The sequence below is a fragment of the Euprymna scolopes genome, chromosome 10 (genome assembly GCF_053919585.1).
Source record: "Euprymna scolopes isolate OS-2025 chromosome 10, ASM5391958v1, whole genome shotgun sequence".
Classification (NCBI taxonomy): domain Eukaryota; kingdom Metazoa; phylum Mollusca; class Cephalopoda; order Sepiida; family Sepiolidae; genus Euprymna; species Euprymna scolopes.
In genome coordinates, this window is record NC_136491.1 from 7767230 (window position 1) to 7786847 (window position 19618).

Genomic DNA, 19618 nt, shown 5'->3' on the forward strand with positions numbered 1-19618 from the left:
CCTAACAAACACCCCGGATATCATAGCACTAAGTCAGACTAACCTACACTCCTCCATCCCCTCTAACTACTTTAACATACCTCGCTCTCTCCCACTCTGCCGTAAGGACTCTGACAGACATCTGCATGGACTTGAAGTCTACATATGCTTGCCACTCGGTTTGCCTCAAACTCCACACTGGATCCTTCCAACCACCCCCTGCCTGACTTTCCTTTGTGGACAGATGCCACGCTAGACGATCTAAAAATCACCCCTGCTCAGGTGCATGCTATCATAAAAAACCTTGACACTTCAAAAGCATGTGGACCTGATCTCATCCCAGTTGTGCTATTAAAAAAGTGCTCAGCCAAAGTAGCTCCAGTTCTCTCCAAACTCTACAACAAATGCCTTAATGAAGCTTGCTTTTCGGGCTGTTGGAAAACTGCTTCTGTGGTACCAATATTCAAGAATTCTGGCGAAAGAACTGACCCATCAAATTATCACCCCATTAGCCTCCTCCCACTTTTCACCAAAATATTTGAGACCATAATTAACCATGCTCTAGTCCATCATCTTACAGATGTTAAACTACTGACTGACAAACAATATGGATTTAGACAAGCCCGTTCCATAGCAGACATCCTCACTGTAATCTCTGAATGTATATATCATTCACTGGACAAAGCGGGGGAGGATAGAGCGGTAGCTCTAGATATATCTAAGGCTTTTGACAGGGTATGGCATGAGGTCTTCTCAGGAAAATTAGATCATATGGTATCACTGGTAGAATACTTAAGATAATTAAATCCTTCTTAGATAAGAGAAAAATCCAAGTTGTCCTCGACGGTCGTACATCTAAACAATATGATATAAATGCAGGAGTGCCTCAGGGGTCTATCCTTGGACCTCTATTGTTCTAATATTCATTAATGACCTCTCTGACAAAATTGCCTCTGAGATGGGTATATATGCTGATGACACCACACTCTATAACAGGCATGACAGGAAAACAAATAAACACATATCTAAAGAAATGGCAAAAACACTAGAAGATGACTTACGATCTGTAGTGGAATGGGGACATAAATGGATGGTCACATTCAATGCTGCCAAGACTAAACTGGTTTCCTTCAATAATTACAAGAAACCTTCTCTGTCACCAATAGCAATGGCCAGTGACTCTTTATCTGAGAGTACATCTTTCGAACTGCTTGGCCTAACGTTCACAGGAAACACGAGTTGGAACAATTACATTGAAAGCATTGCCAGGGCCGCTGAGAAGAAGGTAGGCTCTCTCTACCGTGCTAGAAAACTACTAACACCCGAAAATATCCTGTACCTCTATAAGGCCACCATTCGCCCATGTATGGAGTATTGCTGCCACATTTGGGCTGGTGCATCTGCTACTAGTCTCTTGCTCCTAGACAAGGTTCAAAAGAGAGTCGCCAATCTGATAGGCTCTGAACTGGCATCTAAGCTTCAGCTTCTGTCCCATTGACGAAATGTTGCATCCCTCTGCCTGTTCTACAAGTATTTTAATTGTGAATGCTCTGGCGAACTGCAGACACTTGTGCCCCCACGACGTAGACCCTCGACAAACCCGACAGGCAGCTAAATCCCACCTCCACACGGTAGAGATCCCTAGATGTAAAAGATCTTTCTACTCCAGTAGTTTCTTCCCCAGAACAGCTAGACTCTGGAATTCCATTCCAGGTCCCTGCTTCCCCTGTCAACCAAGAACTCTCATCCATTCTTTCAATACGGCCATATCATCAAAGTCTCTTGTTCTACACACGTATTGTCCAAATTTAATCTTCCTCTGAGATCATCATTTCTCTCCATGCAACACATATCTTCAACCTGCACTGGCCAAGTTTTACTTCCACAACATGCTTTAATAATCAATGTGTGCGATTCCATTCCAGGTCCTTGCTTCCCTAACTGTACTGACATGCAGAAGTTCAAGTGTAACGTGAACAGACATCTTGCTGCCCAAATCCCAACATAGGACCCCAGTAGTTGTTGGCCCTGATAGTAGCCCCCTACACCAAAGTGGCAATGTGCCTTGTTTGGGGTGAAAATGTAAAAAAAAAAAAAAGAAAAAAGAAAGAAAATACTTACACACACACACACATTCTCACTTTTATATATATACTAGCAGTTCCGCCCGGCTTTGCTCAGACCCTATGTACTGTTCATTACTTTACGTGCCTGTGTGTGTATTAAAAAGTATGAACATGTACGGTAATGCCTTTCTATATAATAGTCTTCCTTAACTACCATAGAGAAAAGTTGGTAGAGACCGCAGACGTCAATTTTTTAAAAACTTTGACCCCAATTTTGACACCCTTAGCATTTGTTTTGGGCTCAAATAGAATTATAAAGTGAGATCCTTGTCCAAGTAATCTATATCTAAAATTTCAAGCGTTTAGACCCAAATTTGGCGGAGGAGTTTGGTAGAGTTCTCAAAAGGTCAGATCGTTGAACTTTGACCCCTTAACAGCAAAATTTCTGGCCGAAAACCGATTACAAAGTTTTTCTGAAAATTGACAGAGTTATTTGGTAGGAAAATGTACACAAACACTTTCACTTTTATCGATATATAGATAGTGAGATTATCTCCCTTGTCCTGTAAAATGATATCAGAAGATTATTGCTAAGCCAGAAAATTTGATTTTCGGGGTTTTTTTTACATGATTTTTGATAGACGATTGTTTCTTTCAGTCACGCGTACATACACCATAAAGATCTGAATTCTTGTTTATTCATGTCGACTTTTAAACTAATCAATCATATTATTATTTATCTCACTTTCAAATCCATTCTTATCGCCTACCCCCATATTTTCCTTGGCCTTCCCCTGTCAACCAAGAACTCTTATCCATTCTTTCAATACGGCCATATCATCAAAGTCTCTTGTTCTACACACGTATTGTCTAAATTTAATCTTCCTCTGAGATCATCATTTCTTTCCATGCAACACATATCTTCAACCTGCACTGGCCAGGTTTTACTTCCACAACATGTTTCAATAACCAATGCGTGCGATTGCTTTTGCAGACAGAATTCTGGCTTTAGGTGATACCAGATCAGGCTGTCTGAAGATACTGACTTCGTGACCAAAAACACGCCAAACATTACAAGCAACATGTGGCAACAATACTTCATGCATGGTATGCGAATGGTTGCCTTGTCGGAGTACAGGATACTTTCAGATGTGAGTAATCTTCTAGTTCAAAAAGGAGAACCCACCTTCTTTGCAGCAGCCTTTGCAATGTCCTCAATGTATTTCATTTCCATGTAACATCTTAAGATTGAACCCAGAGAAAATTGACAACTTTCTGCTTGTGCGGTTATAATAGCTTGAATTTAAGTTTAAAATGTAAAAGTCAACTATTCTGGTGCAATTGTACTTTAGACAAAAACATTCATTTAAAATGCACTCCAGTTATATCAAAGAATCTACTGTTGATTTTATATGTCGCGCCTTTCTGCTTGGTGTGGTAATAAAACTTCTCAAATACACTTGTGATGTACGGTTGTGTAAGAGGTTAACTTTGGTCAAAATTAGCCTGTTGGACTTTTTTTGATTATCGATACTTACTGAAGATATTCTGACACAAATTCTATCTAAGAACACTGCCAGGCACGTAAGGTAACTTTGCGTGAAATTTCATAAAACTAGGCTTAGCTGTTTTCGATTCCATGTGAAACGAACTTACACACTCCACATGCAAAGTTCCTTTTATATAATAATAGAGATTAAGGCTGTGACTAACAAAAAAAGTCTTGATGCAAATAATTGTTGGTTCAAAATTAACAGAACGTGATGAAGTCACTAAAAAATCCTATGGATCCTAGTGGTATGATTATTAGGGTTGTAGTGTCCACCTTACAGATAACAATGAGTTCTTCCACTTACTATAAAGACTGGAAGAATATGTTTCTCAATATTATGCACAGGTTATGTACACTTTGCTGTTAAATTGACATGTAACTATTCTCTTTATTTGTTGAATCTTTCTGTTTCAATATAGTTTGTTTTCAGTTGTGTCTTTCTTCCAGACCCTTACTGGTGCATAACAATTAGAACGAAACAGAAGAACACGGATTAAATATGACTCAGCAATCAAACATAAATTGGTATTTAACGTGCATAAAAAAATTTAAAAAGAAAAAAAAATCTACAATTTTAAAATTTAACGTGCATAAAAAAATCAAAAAAAAATCTACAATTTTAAAATTTAACAAAATAAAAAATAAAAAAAATAAAAAAATCTACAATTTTAAAATTTAACAAAATAAAAGTATTTCACCTGTCTTCACTTCCACTCTCATCAAAAATGATGATTTCATCGATGTTGAACACAACTGCTGCTCGGGCAATCTGCAATCAAATACAAGAGGCATCCAATAAAAATGGATCAAATAATACTTTGCAATAATTAGCAAAGATGGCAAAGATATCGAACATTATGTTAGAGCAAATTACTCAAATTTGAAACATTTCATTTATGAGAGTTCAATAGAAACATCGTTTTAATTTAAATAAAATAAAATATGCATCAAGTGCGCTTGAAAGCCAAATCACAACGTAATATTAGGAAAATAAGTAAATATTTTACTTGTTTGAAATTTATCACAAATATATTTCGGAGGTAGACTCCATATTTTCCTAATATTACGTTGCGATTTGGTTTCAAGCGCACTTGATGCATATTTTATTTTATTCAAATTAAAATAACATTTCTATTCAACTCTCATTCTTGAAATTATTCAAGGGTTACCTATGCACAGTTCAAACATTTCAAAATACAACTGCCAGATACAACGTGTGGCTCTATACAAATTTACAACAGTTCATTTATATTTTTTTTATTGTTTTTTGTTTAGAATCCTTTGAGATGAAGCTTCATAATTTGTGCATTCATTCTTTCTGCGGACTGTTATCCTCATCTTCGTAGTTGCTGTTTCACTACGTTTTGACTAACTCATCCTCAGGTAATTAACTGCGACAGGATAGAAATGCTGAGTCTTGTAACTTTAGCCCCAGTAATTACTGCCTTCCATAGTTGTTGTCTCACCACGTTTTGACCCACTAATACTCTGGCCTGCTCTGGATAGGATTGAAACTGCAGACAATGCTCACCTGGAACCGCAGAGACTCAATACCTCTATCCACTGTGGCAAGAGAGAAACAGAAAGCCTATATTCGCTGCTACTACAATTCACACCAGATGTCACATTTAGAGACACTGGCCATTTCCTTACATTTTAAAGAATCATCTACTTTGTTGCATAAATAAAAACAAAAGCTTGAACTTACCTGCCCTGCAAGATATGTCCGTAATTCATAGGATTGAGCATTGTCTAAAATTGATCCCGGTAATGCAATTGAGACGGTGTAATTTCGACCTGGAATATTTCAGAGATGAAAAACACACACGATGTAAATTAATAAAGTGTACAAAGTTTTATAAAGTAGAATTCAAACGTCTAATAATATCATCATGCACTCAAAACCTGTTTTTTTTTTTGTGTGCTGTTCAACCTAAGCAATAAAAAAAAAACAAGACAAATTGTTATGATTTATGTACTCATTAATGAACAAAAATGTCATATTCCAACAATCACATGAAGCAGTTTTTTTTTATAAAGAAAATAATTTTTAAACAATTTTAAATGATTAATGATCAGACGTTAGCATAACAAGGCTGATCTCATAAGTTTGAAGTAGAACCCTGGGATACAGCATTAAAAATCAGTAATAAAATACAGTATAGTATATAATACACACACACACATTATATATATATATATATATATATCAAACAACATTATAAGTGACACCATAAGGCAGGGCAAATCCCGTAACAAGGGGCCGGAAAAACATTGTATTCCACATTGTAACCTGAAAAAAATGTATCTTAGGGTCACCATATCCCAGGGTTCTACTGCATTGTGAAACTATCTACTGTATTGTGGAATTATCTGCACTTGTTTTTAAAAGCGGAGGATGTGAGAGTCCTTTTTTGCTTACTTATAAAATTTGATTTTCTGAGTTTAAAAAATTTACTTGATCAATTTACATGATTTTTGGAATACAAAATTTTCGTTTTGTGATGGGTATGTACATCATACAGATTTTTGTGCATTTTTGTTTTTTTATTTAGGTTGCACCATCTTTTTTTTTAATTGGTCATAGTTTAAAGTTTCATATTATAACAGTATTTACTTAGGTTCAATTTGGTTGAATTTTGTCTCATATATTTTGCTTAAACCACTTAAGCTGTAATATTTTCAAATAAAAAAAAAATTACTGTAAAATAGTTGTACTTTGTTTTGTCTGAAATTTTTATTGGCATGTTATGTCATTGTTGTTTTGTGGTTTAATATTGTTATTATGTCATTGTTGTTTTGTTGTTTAATATTGTTATGTCATTGTTGTTTTGTGGCTTGACATTGTTATCATATCATCATTGTTTTGTGATTTGACATTGTTATTATGTCATTGTTGTTTTGTGGTTTAATATTATTATTATGTCATTGTTGTTTTGTGGTTTAATATTGTTATTATGTCATTGTTGTTTTGTGGTTTAATATTGTTATTATGTCATTGTTGTTTTGTGGCTTGACATTCTTGGTAATTAGTGATTCTCACTAAACTTCTCTGAAATAATCCCCAGCCATCAAATAACCAGCACAAGCATTATGGGTGAGTCTTTATAAACCGCAAATGCATTTTTCGTAAGTCTATGTTATACAATGTGTAGATTCTATTGCTTTGTTATTGATTTTTTGTATTATGCCGAACAAACTAATCTTTCGTGCTGTTAAACAAAGTTTAGTTACTCCTTTGAGTTTTTGTTTTGGTAAGGATCTTCAGTCTGTGCCTCCCACCTTGCAGAACATACACAATAACACTCGCCTAACTACAACCACTGTCAAAAACTCCTCCCACTCTATATCTGTGCCTAACACTAAACGCAAATTCCATGAACAAAATTTATTCCCTAGAACTGCCTGCATGTGGAACTCTATACTACAGGACTGCTCTCCAGCTGACTGCAACATGGTCATTTTCAAGTCCAATGTAAACAAGTTCTTTATTGAGATGCTCTATTAAATAATCAAATCCTACCCAATTTCCATCAATACCGATCATTATGGTGTTGTCTCACCAACCACCTGACACAAATTTATCTTTATCCTCGAGTGGATTCTGGCCCTTAATATGCGGTGACTCCCCTGTAAGAAAACAAAAAGCAAAAAAACTGAAAGGATTGAAACGTTATCTGTGTGACTGTTGAAGATGTGTCCAAGGCAGATAACTCTAGTTCAAGGGAAGTAACTCCAACTACTTGAACAGGAAATGTTTGAATTCTTTATTGGTTCAATTTTTTTTTTTTTTTCTTTTTTTTTTATTACATTTTCACCCCAAACAAGGCACATTGCCACTTTGGTGTAGGGGGCTACTATCAGGGAAAACATCTACTAGGGTACTATGTAGGGATTGGGCAGCGAGATGTTGGTTCACGTTGCACTTGAACTTATGCATGTCAGTACAGTTGGGGAAGCAATGACCCGGAATGGAATTCCAAAGTCTAGCAGTTCTGGGGAAGAAACTACTGGAGTAGAAAGATCTTTTACATCTAGGGATCTCTACAGTGTGGGGGTGGGATTTTGCAGCTTGTCGGGTCTGTCGAGGGTGTTCACGTCGTGGGGGCACAAGTGCTTGCAGTTCTTCAGAGCATTCACCATTATAATACTTGTAGAACAGGCAGAGGGATGCAACGTTTCGACGATGGGACAGAGGCTGAAGTTTAGATGCCAGTTTAGGGCCTATCAGATTTGCGACTCTCTTTTGAACCCTGTCAAGGAGCGAGAGACTAGTAGCCGATGCACCGGCCCAAATGTGACAGCAATACTCCATACATGGGCGAATAGTGGCCTTATAGAGGTACAGGATACTTTCGGGTGTTAAAAGTTTTCTAGCACAATTATGATCAGATGATTATTACTAAAGTTTCTATGAATTTTAACTGTTAAAATTTTTGGCACTTGTATAGTTTAATCAAGACATTCAAAAATGAAAATATCGAAAAAGGGTTATATTGTACATATCCGTTATGGACTGAAGATCTCATAAAAATAAAAAATTTCATTTAATTTGATCAAATAGTTTTTATTTTACAGCAGACAGAAAAACACGTTTTTATGAGAGCACGTTGAAGTTAGCCATTAGGAAATTTGTTGAACACGCCAGGGGGAGATAACTCCAGTTAAAGTGCCGACACTCCCTCCCCATCTTTATTACTAGCTTTTCATTTATGCTATTTAATTATCCTCCAACATGAAATCACTGGAGAAGAGGAATTTGAAAAAAATCCATCTAAGCTTATTAAGTCTGGCTCAAGAAATGTAAAGTTATGCAATTAAGAAAGCATACTCATAATTTTCTGTAGGTTAAAAAAGGCTGTCTGGAGATGGGGACTAAAATGTTTTAACTAAACATTCTCAAGTTTTATTTTCAAGTTCCGGTAATTATTGGCTATTTTATAAATAAAAAAAATGACCATTAAACTTTCAGCCCTTTTTGTGTACCTTTGAAAAATAATATATGAAAAAACAAAAGAAAAACAATTCAGGAGGAAATAAAAATCAAATGAGAGATTGACCGATTTCATTCAAATCAATGAACATCTTCAGAAAAAAATAAATAAAATGATCAGAACGAAACCGGTCAATCTCATTTGGCTTTTATCTCTTCCAGTGTTTAATTGTTTTTTTTTTTCTGTTTTTTCATACCTGCTGTCTCCATCACATTTCGTTTTATGGTAGATCAAATATTTTATCCTCATACCCGTTTCATTATTTTGTGGCGTTTCTTCTTCACTTTGGCTTTTCGTATCGGAATTAGTTTGGCTTTCTTTCACAATTTGCTCATTTTTCTCCTGCATTTTTTTCTCTTTTTTTCTTTTCTCTGCCATTCTGATCAGCTTTTCTTCCTTCCTTTTTTTCTTTTCGAGTTTGTCTGAAACAGAAATATGATTTTTTCAGGAAATTATTATTTGGAGAACGATTTACATAATATAGTGAAACAATTTACATACTATAGTGAAAACTAAAACAAGAAAAAAACTGAAAACTAGGAAAAAAAAAAAAAAGAATAGAAAAAAGAAAAGAAAAGTAAAAAGAAAAAAAAAGAAAGAAAGAAAACCCTGTTCATAAAGAAAGAATTATTTCAAATTTTCAACATCATACTGGGGATAGATATTAGATTGACAAGAAGGTCCTAGTAGAATTTTTAATTTTGATTTCAAATGATGTAATTTCAAATAAGTTTTCATTATAATATCTTTATTTTATATTTCATTTTAAAAAATGTTTTTTCACTCTATCCAATTGTTTAAATTACAATCGTTTTAAAACAATTATGTCTTCTTTTCAGAACATTGAATACAAGACAAGAAAAAAGCAAATTTGCACAATTTTTTTTATTTCAATCCAAGCTAGGCTGAAAAATTGCTGAGAGAACTCCTGATATCAACAAAGTGTTTTGCCCAGGAACCACTACTGAACACACAACACAATGGTTGTTTAAGAAATTACGTGGTGGCGACAAGTCTTGAAGATGATGCTGAACATAGTGGTCGGCCATTGGATGTTGACAACAATAAATTAAGAGCTTTAGTCAAAGCCAATCCATGCACAACTGTTCAAGAATTTGCTTCTGAATTAGATGTTACGTATATGACGATTTCCAACCACTTGAGAGATTGAAAATTTTTTTTGGTAGGTAAGTATGAGGATCAAACCCGAACCTTTGAGGCAAAGTTGGAAATTAAAGTGTGAAAAAAAAAAAAAAGAGTGCGATGTTAACCATTGGGTCACCGCGAGATGCTAACGGAAACACGTTTGAATTTATTTAATTACTTAAATTAGCAGGTGCACGTTTTAATGACTTAATGAGGTCAACTTTCGACTGCGGGGTAGCATTTAGTGCGGAACGCTTTTTTTTTTTTTTCCCCAAGATGTTGGGGGTAGGGGGAAACAGCTCCACTTGTCGAAATTGAATAGCAATTGTCTTCCGATATAAAGAAATAATATTTCCACATTGAGTAAAGCTCATTGCTTTCGGACATTTCCGGCGATCGAGACCGGAAAAATACCTAGACAATTAGTGTCGCTTTTATTATAGGAAAAGGCCTAACCCACATACGGCGAGCGAAAACTGTTGAATATTTATCTTCCTGAAGTCGAGCAAATTAAATAGACAGGCAAGCTCCGTTGTTAACTCTGAGATATTACGATTTACATGTGATATAAAAAGTTTTAATAAGTTGTTAGGCGATCGACCGCTTCTCTGAAAAAAGCCTTTCTTGGACATACACAAAAAGCGAACACACAAACACATACACGTTTTCACTTTTATATATATAGATGATAATGTCGAAATATTGATGTAAATTTGTATGTGTTAATAACGAACAAGATAAATGCAATTGTAGACACCGCACACTTTGCCCAGTCCAAAACAAATGTCTAACAAAAAGCGTAGTCTATCAAGCAACAATATTTGCAAAAGAAAACCCGAATAACAAAAAATATTACATAGGCATGACTTCCTTAGATTTCAAAACCCGATACTATGACCACAAAAGTACATTCAAAAATAAAAAACACCGTATAAAAACAACACTAGCAAATAAATACTGGGAACTCAAAGAAAGTGGACATTCGCCGGTAGTCGAATGGAAAATAATAAGACAAGCTACCACGTGCAGACATTTAGACAACCCATGTAAATTATGCCTCCATGAAAAATTTGCTATCCTGTACTTTAAAGAACCCCAAAATCTATCAAACTGTAGACGAGAAATAGCAAACAACTGTGTTCACAAAATAAAACTTACTTTAGGATAGCGATACAAAATAGCTTTAAAACTAACAATAACAATAGAAAACAAACAAATAAATAAATTAAATAAACATGAATATACATAAACGTTCACACGCATATATGTATATATATATATATATATATATATATATATGTATATATGTATGTATATATATATATGTGCATTATTGTGTACACATAGGTATATTTATATGTATATAAAAAAAAAAAAGAAGTAGAACGGCCACCTAAAACCACTAACCTAGCTCTAAAACAGATCCTTTGTTTGATAAAATACATGCCCATTGGCTGGTAGGAAGGGGCGCGGTGGATACTAGAAAGCTGAGTGGCCGACTAGAAATCCTCAACATATATAAAAACAAGAAGCAACGACAGAATTCGCGCATAAGCCTGACGAATCCTATAGTTGGATGAAACGCAGAATATTCAGTGTAGCTTAATCGCCATATATATTTTATAAATTACTATATATATATATATATATATATATATATATAAATAGAGAGAGAGAGAGTCATCTATAGACGGCTGTTTTGCTACATCATGACTTTTCAATGCAACTAGATATGGCGTATGGTTCCACGCTGATATTTGAATTCATTGCCATCGTGATAATGATGTCTATGTTTGAAAACCAATCATCAGATCACTTGACACTCGGATATTTTATCTCTATGCTATAATGTTTATCCTAGCAATAAAGGAAAGTTTTGTTTACATTCGCGCTACCAGTTACCAAGAGAACTCTATTCTAATAGAAATAATGCTTTATTCTAAGTGTAAACTTATTTCCCTCAGAAAAGTGGGAAGATTCACTTAAAAAAAAAAAACAGTTCTTGTCCAGAATTCCCCCATATATATATATATATATATATATATATATATATATATATATATATATATATATATATAAAAACAAAAATAAAAACCTGTATGATTTGTGTGCCTGTGATGAGACAAAAAGATCATATTCCAAAAATCATTTAAATGGATCAAGTAATTTTATTTTTATATAAAAAAACAAATTTTATGATTATCCAAAGAGTGATCGTCTCGTTGACCATTCTGATAAAAATGTTAACAAAGGGAGATAACTCAATAATAATTCATACTAGATTTATGCTGTAATGCCTAGGAATTCCCATTAATCACTTAAAAATGATTTTTTTATAAAAATAAAAGTACTTAAATGTAATTTTTGGAATATGATATTTTTGTTTCATCATGGTATGTATCTCATATAGATTTTTCTTTAGTCTTGGTATTTTTAATATAGGAGGAATTTTGGAGAAAAATTTTTTCAATCTCCAGAAAAATTACAAAAAATGCTTACGATGCTAGATCTAGTGTAGAAATTATCTACTAGTGTTAACTTAAGATTTACAAAACATTTTCTCAATTGAAGACTTGTTTTTTTATGAAGCCACTTAAAGGAACTAAAAAAGAAAAAGTTCAAAAACTTTGCCAACGATAAATGTTCGATAGAATAGAGTTTGACCCAGAAAACAGCAATTCTTCCCCCTTTGTCAGAAACATTGCTCATGGAATGTGAAAACTAAGGGACAAAATAAAGGAAGCAAAAGTTACGAGGGTGCCGAAAGTAAACACAAGATGAACTATCTACTCTCCTTACGACTAATTTCAATTGTAGACTAGGGCTGTAAATATTTGGATGTTTTTGTAATTTCCTTGAAATTATAAAAATATTCAAATCGATCGTACAAAGAAAAATTATGGTTTTCTTAGTTTAGTAACACTGATCTGTCCAATTTATGCATAAAACAAAAAAGAAAAATCAACTTTACTTTATTAATCGAATAGATAAAAAAAGAACTTACTTTTGTATTTCGATTTCATTTCTTTATTATTCTGTAAAAGAAGAAACAGTTTAGACCTTGGAACGTGAGAAAAATACTTTCTCAACAAAAAAAAAACAAAAAACAAAACGGGATATGTCATTATTTATATCTACTCTCCGGTAGAATATGTGAAAACCATTTTTTTTTTGTTGTTAATACGCATTCTTACAAACTGAAACTGTAAGTTTTGTAAAACGTTCGCTTTATAACTTGCATTGCATGAAGTAAATTTATTCATATTGAAGTAAGATTTTACTGCAGCCTGTATTTTGAAATAATTTATTCCTATTTCGGTCACCTAAATTATTTAGAGTGAAATGGATTTTGGTATTACTCCCAAAAAACTTATTTCGACTTAAACCAGGTTTCAATATAAAAGAAAAGAAAGAGGGATTTATAATTATGGCTGCTTAGATGCCTGTTTCCTTCATTTTTCCAAAACTTGATATTCGCATATTAAAAACTAGCAAGACTTGTGCCTCAGTGTTGCCCGGGGAAAATATAAAATATTTTAATTAAAATAATATCAATAGCAGAGTAGTAAAAAAAAAATTTTAATTATAACTTTTTACACCACTTAAAAAGAAGTTAATTTGAGAAGCAGCTTTGCTATATTATACTGGGAGGGGGTGAGACAAAAAAAAAAAGGACAAATAAAAAATGCCCTGCCCTAGGACAGGTGTGATAATACAATAATGTTTAGAAATCTCTTTTCACCGTTTTCAACATAAAAACAAAGTTTGCTGACATTAATTTGTCCAACTTACAAAAAAAAAAAAAAAAAAAAAAAAATATTCATATTTTGGTATAATTGTAACCAACATTAATTTGTCCAATTACAAAAAAAAAAAATATTCATATTTTGGTATAATTGTAACCAACATTAATTTGTCCAACTTACAAAAAAAAAAATTATTCATATTTTGGTATAATTGTAAATTAATATCATCCATTAACTCTTCACCCTCATTCAATTCAATGTAAGATGATACCAGCCAATCTAAAAAAAAATTCCATAGGACCTGCATTTAGTTTTTCTGGTAACAATATGTTAATTTTTTAACGAAAAATGTGAACCAATAATAATTCATAAATTCTAACTCTGTGAGGCAATGACAGAAAACAAAATCGATTTGAGAATTTTAAGTAAGACAATCCATAGAGTAAATGCGGTATTATGGGATTATAAGGTAGAGTGACAAGGATGACCATAAATCCAACCTCCCGACACTTTTGAATGACCGTGTGCCTTTTTTTTTTTTATAATTACATTTTCACCCCAAACAAGGCACATTGCCACTTTGATGTAGGAGGTTACTATCAGGGACCTAAGTTGCAGGGGTACTATGTAGGGAGTTGAGCAGCAAGATGTCTGTTTACATTACACTTGAACTTTTGCGTGTAAGTACAGTTGGGGAAGCTGGAACCCGGAAGAGAATTCCAAAGAAAAGCAGTTCTGGGGAAGAAGCTATTACTAGGGATTTCTACTGTGTAGGGGTGGGACTTTGCTGCTTGTTGGGTTTGTCGGGGGTATTTTCGTCGAGGGGGTATGAGGGCTTGTAGTTCGTCAGAGCATCCACTATTAAAATACTTGTAAAACAGGCAGTGGGATGCAATATTACGTCGGTGGGACAGGGGCTGAAGTTTAGATGACGGTTCGGGACCTATTAGGTTGGCTATTCTCTTTTGAACCCTGTCCAGGAGCGAGAGAGTAGTAGCAGATGCACCAGCCCAAATGTGACAGCAATGCTCCATACATGGGCGAATGGTGGCCTTGTAGAGGTACAGGATAGTTTCAGGTGTCAGTAGTTTTCTAGCACGGTAGAGAGAGCCTACCTTTTTCGCAGCGGCCCTGGCAATGTTTTCAATACAATTGTTCCAACTCATGTTCCCTGTGAACGTTAAGTATTAAAATATTAGCAAGTTTTCCACTATTGGCTTAGATATGTGTTCATTCATTTTCACCTCATATCTGTTATAAAGTGTGAGGTCGTCAGCAAATATGCTCATCTCGGACAATTTTATCAGGGAGGTCATTTATGCATATTATGAATAATGAAGGTCTAAGGATAGACTCTTAAGGTACACCCGCATTTATATCATATTGTTTTAACATATGACCATCGAGGACAACCTTATTTAAGGATTTAATTATGTTAAGTATTCGTCCAGTAATACCATAGTTTCTGATTCTCATGAAAAGACCATCATGCCATACCCTGTTAAAAGCCTTGGATATTTCTATGGCTACTGCACTCCCCTCCCTTATCCAGTACATGGTATATATGCTCAGAGATTACAGTTAGAATATTAGCAGTAGAACGGGCTTGCTTAAATCCATATCGGTGGTCGGTCAAAAGTTTAGCAACTGTAATGTGGTGGACTAGAGCTTGATTAATTATGGACTCAAACCATAACCCAACTCATGTTTCCTGTGAACGTTAAGCCAATGGGTAATGTATCTTTAGCCATAGCTATTGGTGGTTGGTAAGGTTTCATGCAATTATTGAAAGAAACACGCTTTGTCTTGGCAGCGTTGAACGTTACCATCCATTTTTGACCGCATTCGACTACAGACTGAAGATCTTCAAAGGTTTACACCATTAAACACCCGTCTAGCTGAAACCACTGTCAAAAATTTTCCCCACTCTTTATCTGTGCCAAAACCAAAACGTAGATTCCATGAACAAAGCTTCTTTCTTAGAACTGCACACCTGTGGAACTCTCTTCTGTTTGCCTGTTTCCCACCTGACTACAAAACTTGGATGTCTTGAAGTCCAACATAAACAGATTCCTGATGAACCGCCCCCTTAAGTAAGACACTTTATCAAATCTCCAATACTAATGATTACTACGATACTATCCCATTGATTACTGTACACGCAATAACTCTTATCCTCGAGTGGCTTCCGAGCCTTGATAAGTGGTGATTACCATGTAAAAAAAAAAAAAAAAAAAAATTTATCAGGGAAGTCATTTATGAATATCAGAAATAATAAAGGACCAAGAATCAATCCCTGAGGTACACCCGCATTTATATCATATTGTTTGGACGTACGCCCATCAAGGATAACCTGGATTCTTCCCTCATTTAAGAAGGATTTAATGTCCAGTAATAGGATTTTATTTTCATGAGAAGACCATCGTGCCATACCCTGTCAAAAGCCTTAGATATATCTAGGGCTACTGTCTTCCCCTCCCTTCTTATGCCTAATCCAGTGCTTGGTATATCTGTTCAGAGATCACAGTTAGAATATCTGCAGTAGAACGGGCTTGCCTAAATCCATATTGATGGTCAGACAGGAAGTTTAGCAGTTGTAAGATGGTGGACTAGAGCTTCATTAATTAAGGACTCAAATATTTTGTTGAAAAGAGAGATTTGCCTGATTTATTTTCATTGCATTATTCCTTCTAAAATAAATAAATTTTTCAAAGTCATACTGTTTTTGTGTCTCTTGAAGTAGATGTCACAATGACGCAATAAAAAAACTACATCATTTCTCCTGACTAACGTTCTTACCAAATAGATACTTGAATGACAAAGCTCAGTACTGGTCCAGATCTATATCTGCCATCCCTAGAGGATAAAGATCTTGTGTCTAATTTTGTTTTGCAAAATAAAATAGATAAATCAAGATCAAACTTGGACATCAGATCAGACAGACTGCTCGAACCTTTCTTGAAATAAACGACCACCTCAAAAAGACTAAATCAACCGTCATCTTTGCTTGAGGAGATGAAATAACAAAACTTATGGCGCTTCTACACGGGTTTGTTTTACTGTACACAGATTCGAAAAAGTTGTCACAAAACAAATATAGAACAAATAAATGTTATAAAAGGCAAGATAAGTAACTTTTCTACCTAACTGAATATGTTTTTAGTGTTTATATTTAATGTAACATGTTTATTCAGCTCGAAAAACATACAGTGTTTACCGATGTATTGGAAAATTTAAAATGGCGGCAGACTCTCCCTTTGAAGCGGTAAGTTTGGGAAATGAGTTTTAAATAAAAAAACAGACAAAATACTGTTAGAAACTCGCTGAATATATGTTACTGTGACATAGGCTGACATATATTCGGCGGGTTTTTAACAGTATTTTGACTGTTTTTATTTATAACTCATTTTCCCAAACTTACCGTCTTAGGGAGTCGGCCGCCATTTTAAATTTTCGAATACATCACTATAAACACTATATGTTTTTCGAGCTGAATAAACATGTTATATTGAATATAAACACTAAAAACATATCCATTTAGGTAGAAAAGTAATTTATCTTGCCTTTGATAACATTTGTTTGTTCTATATTTGTTTTGTGACAACTTTTTCGAACCTATGTGTACAGTAAAACAAACCCATCGTAAGATAACAGAAGAATTCAAAAGGGAGGTAATTTCCCGTTTCGATTTAAACAAGATGGCGGCAATTTTTCACCCCCTAACACGATTAAAGTTGTTTTTTTTTTTAATAATTCAGTACTATTCGGGTAATTCCGACTGTATAATTTGGAAGTTACCTTGTAACTTATTAGAATTGACAAAAAATAAAAAAAATCTGTTGAAACCATTGTTTTTTTGAAAACTCCATTCATCGACTACAAAATCTCATCCCAATAGTGTAGAAGCGCCAAACTCATAAATAATTTCCAACAATAAAAAAATAAAAATCTATCGACAGAAAATTTACTGGATGAGTTTCAACCAATATTTTGTTTAATATACGATTTTTGAGCGATTTTAGAACTCCCCCGTCTAAAGTCATCCCTCTTTTTTTTTCTTTTTCTTATTCTAACTCGACACTACTTTTGTTTTAAACTAAATAAACGCTTTAAAATAAATTAAAAAAACAAAAACCTTATCCAGGTAGGGAGAAGAGTAACATATCTTGCCTTTAGCAACAGTTTATTTGTTGTATATTTATTGTTGGAAACGTTTTAGTCTTGTTGGCAAAAATGCCCGACAGCATGGAGAGGGAAGCTTTATTAACTATTCTGTACTTTCACCTAACAATTTAAAAAAAAAAAAAAAATAACGTAAAATCTTTATCTAACTTGAAAATCTTATCTAAAAAAGAAAAAAATAGCACGATCTGTAAGCTGCCGAAGTATCACGTTTTTTAAATCTAAACACGTGGTCAGATACTGTACTTCAAATATAAACAAACTTAACGAAAACTCGTATAATTTCTTCTTTTAATTAATAAACATTAAGAACAAAAATATTTATATAACAAAAAAATTATATAACTTACATTCGTAAAATCAATTTTCATATGTTTTGAAGGATTTTCCATTTTGATTTCTGAAAATGGGAACAGGATTGACCAGAATCGGTGGCAAGCTTTAACTCGTCCCGTCTTTAAATTAGTTCCGGTTATACTTAGATAAAGCGCGTTTACTTAATAATAACAACAACAACTGAAATTAAGTCACATTTATTAAAAGTTATATTAGCAAATATCTGTTTTAGAATTATTGTTCGAATGATCTTCGCTAAGTAAGACATATTCTAAATTTAAACGAAGCAATATATGACAATGCCAGTTCTTTCGGGAACTTTTATTTTCTTGCAACTTTTGTTAAACCTCACCGCTTACTTCCGGTTCATTCAGTGTTTACTCCCCCCCCCCTCCCACATATATTTTCATTTTTTGTATGAAAAATCGGTTTTTTTTTTAGATTAGGTCCACCTATTTTTAGATTTTTTTAGATTAGGTCCACCAATTTTCTTTTAAATGACAACTTAAAGCGGTTTTCGACTATGCTAAATACGAAAATCGCATTAAAATGTTGCAGAAATAAGTAGTTATCGAGATATAAAAAGTTGTATTATGCATTGTATTCTTTGGCGGCCATCTTTTATACGCGCGTGCAGTATCCATCATAGATGAGTAGATTTGTTTATGTCGCGCGCACGCGCGTAAAAAAGATGTCCACCAAAAATACAATGCATAATACTTTTTATATCGCGATAATTACTTATTTCTGCAAAATTTCAATGCGATTTTCGTATTTAGCATAGTCGAAAGCCTATCCAAGTCGTCATTTAAAAGAAAATTGTGGAGATGGAGTGGGCCTAATCTGAAAATTTACCGAAAAATCTTGCGAGAATCGTTTCGTCCATCAGCGCTAACTATTCATTAGCGAAATATTCAATACAATGTATTAAATATAAAACCAAATGTGGCACAAAGCCAAAAAGAAAAGGGAAATTAATGTTGACATATCTAGCATGAATTGGGTTTGTTTTACAATCCACAGAGGTACAAAAAGTTGTCAAAAAAAAACAAATATATAACAAATAGATGTTATCAAAGGTAAGATTAATTATTTTTCCATTGTGAGAATAAAATTCTTACATAGTTTAGAACTCTGGCAAAAAATAGACACGACATCAGAAAGCGCACTTACCTGGTTGATTAAGCAGGGAGTCTCATCTTCTCGGTTGCAAAATTATGTTGCGTCATTTTGCTATTCAGCTGAGCCTGGTAGTTAAGACTTTGTAAGAAGTGGTAGGGAAAAAAACTTCCGTGAAGATTATCTTTAGTTTGTGGGGGGTTAGGTGTGTCAGAATTTTGGGAGAATTTTTGACACCCTTAACACAAAACTGGGAATAAAATATACAAAACTCGTAATTTCTCTTTTTAAAGTGGTTTGTTTCATTTCTTTATGGAATATACTTCGAAAATAAACTATTAAAGTTTTTTTTTTTAAATAATAGAAATATTATTTTTTATTTAAAAAAGAAAATAGTGTTTACAAAGTGCCTGCGCGCGCTCATGCAGCCATTTTTTTACGTAATGAAATGAATTGAATTTTACGAGTTAAATTTTTCAATTTTTTCAATTTAAAAAT

The 19618-nt window shown here is 33.9% G+C and overlaps 1 protein-coding gene across 3 annotated transcripts in view; it reads right to left on the minus strand.

Annotated features, from left to right (window-relative positions):
- Nucleotides 1–19618, minus strand: part of LOC145285797 (28S rRNA (uridine-N(3))-methyltransferase-like) — a 74849-nt gene that overhangs the window by 18557 nt on the left and 36674 nt on the right. The window contains exons 1-5 of one of the 3 annotated variants that reach the window (XM_080134173.1): nt 19175–19282; nt 12742–12772; nt 8843–9013; nt 5306–5394; nt 4296–4366 (exon numbers count right to left, since the gene is read on the minus strand). In XM_080134173.1, the coding sequence (XP_079990299.1) occupies nt 4296–4366; nt 5306–5394; nt 8843–9013; nt 12742–12760 (350 nt within the window). In that variant the 5' untranslated portion in view covers nt 12761–12772; nt 19175–19282. Of the gene's footprint in view, nt 1–4295; nt 4367–5305; nt 5395–8842; nt 9014–12741; nt 12773–18015; nt 18136–19174; nt 19283–19618 lie in introns of those variants that run through there. The other 2 variants (XM_080134172.1, XM_080134174.1) reach the window with 2 other exon arrangements.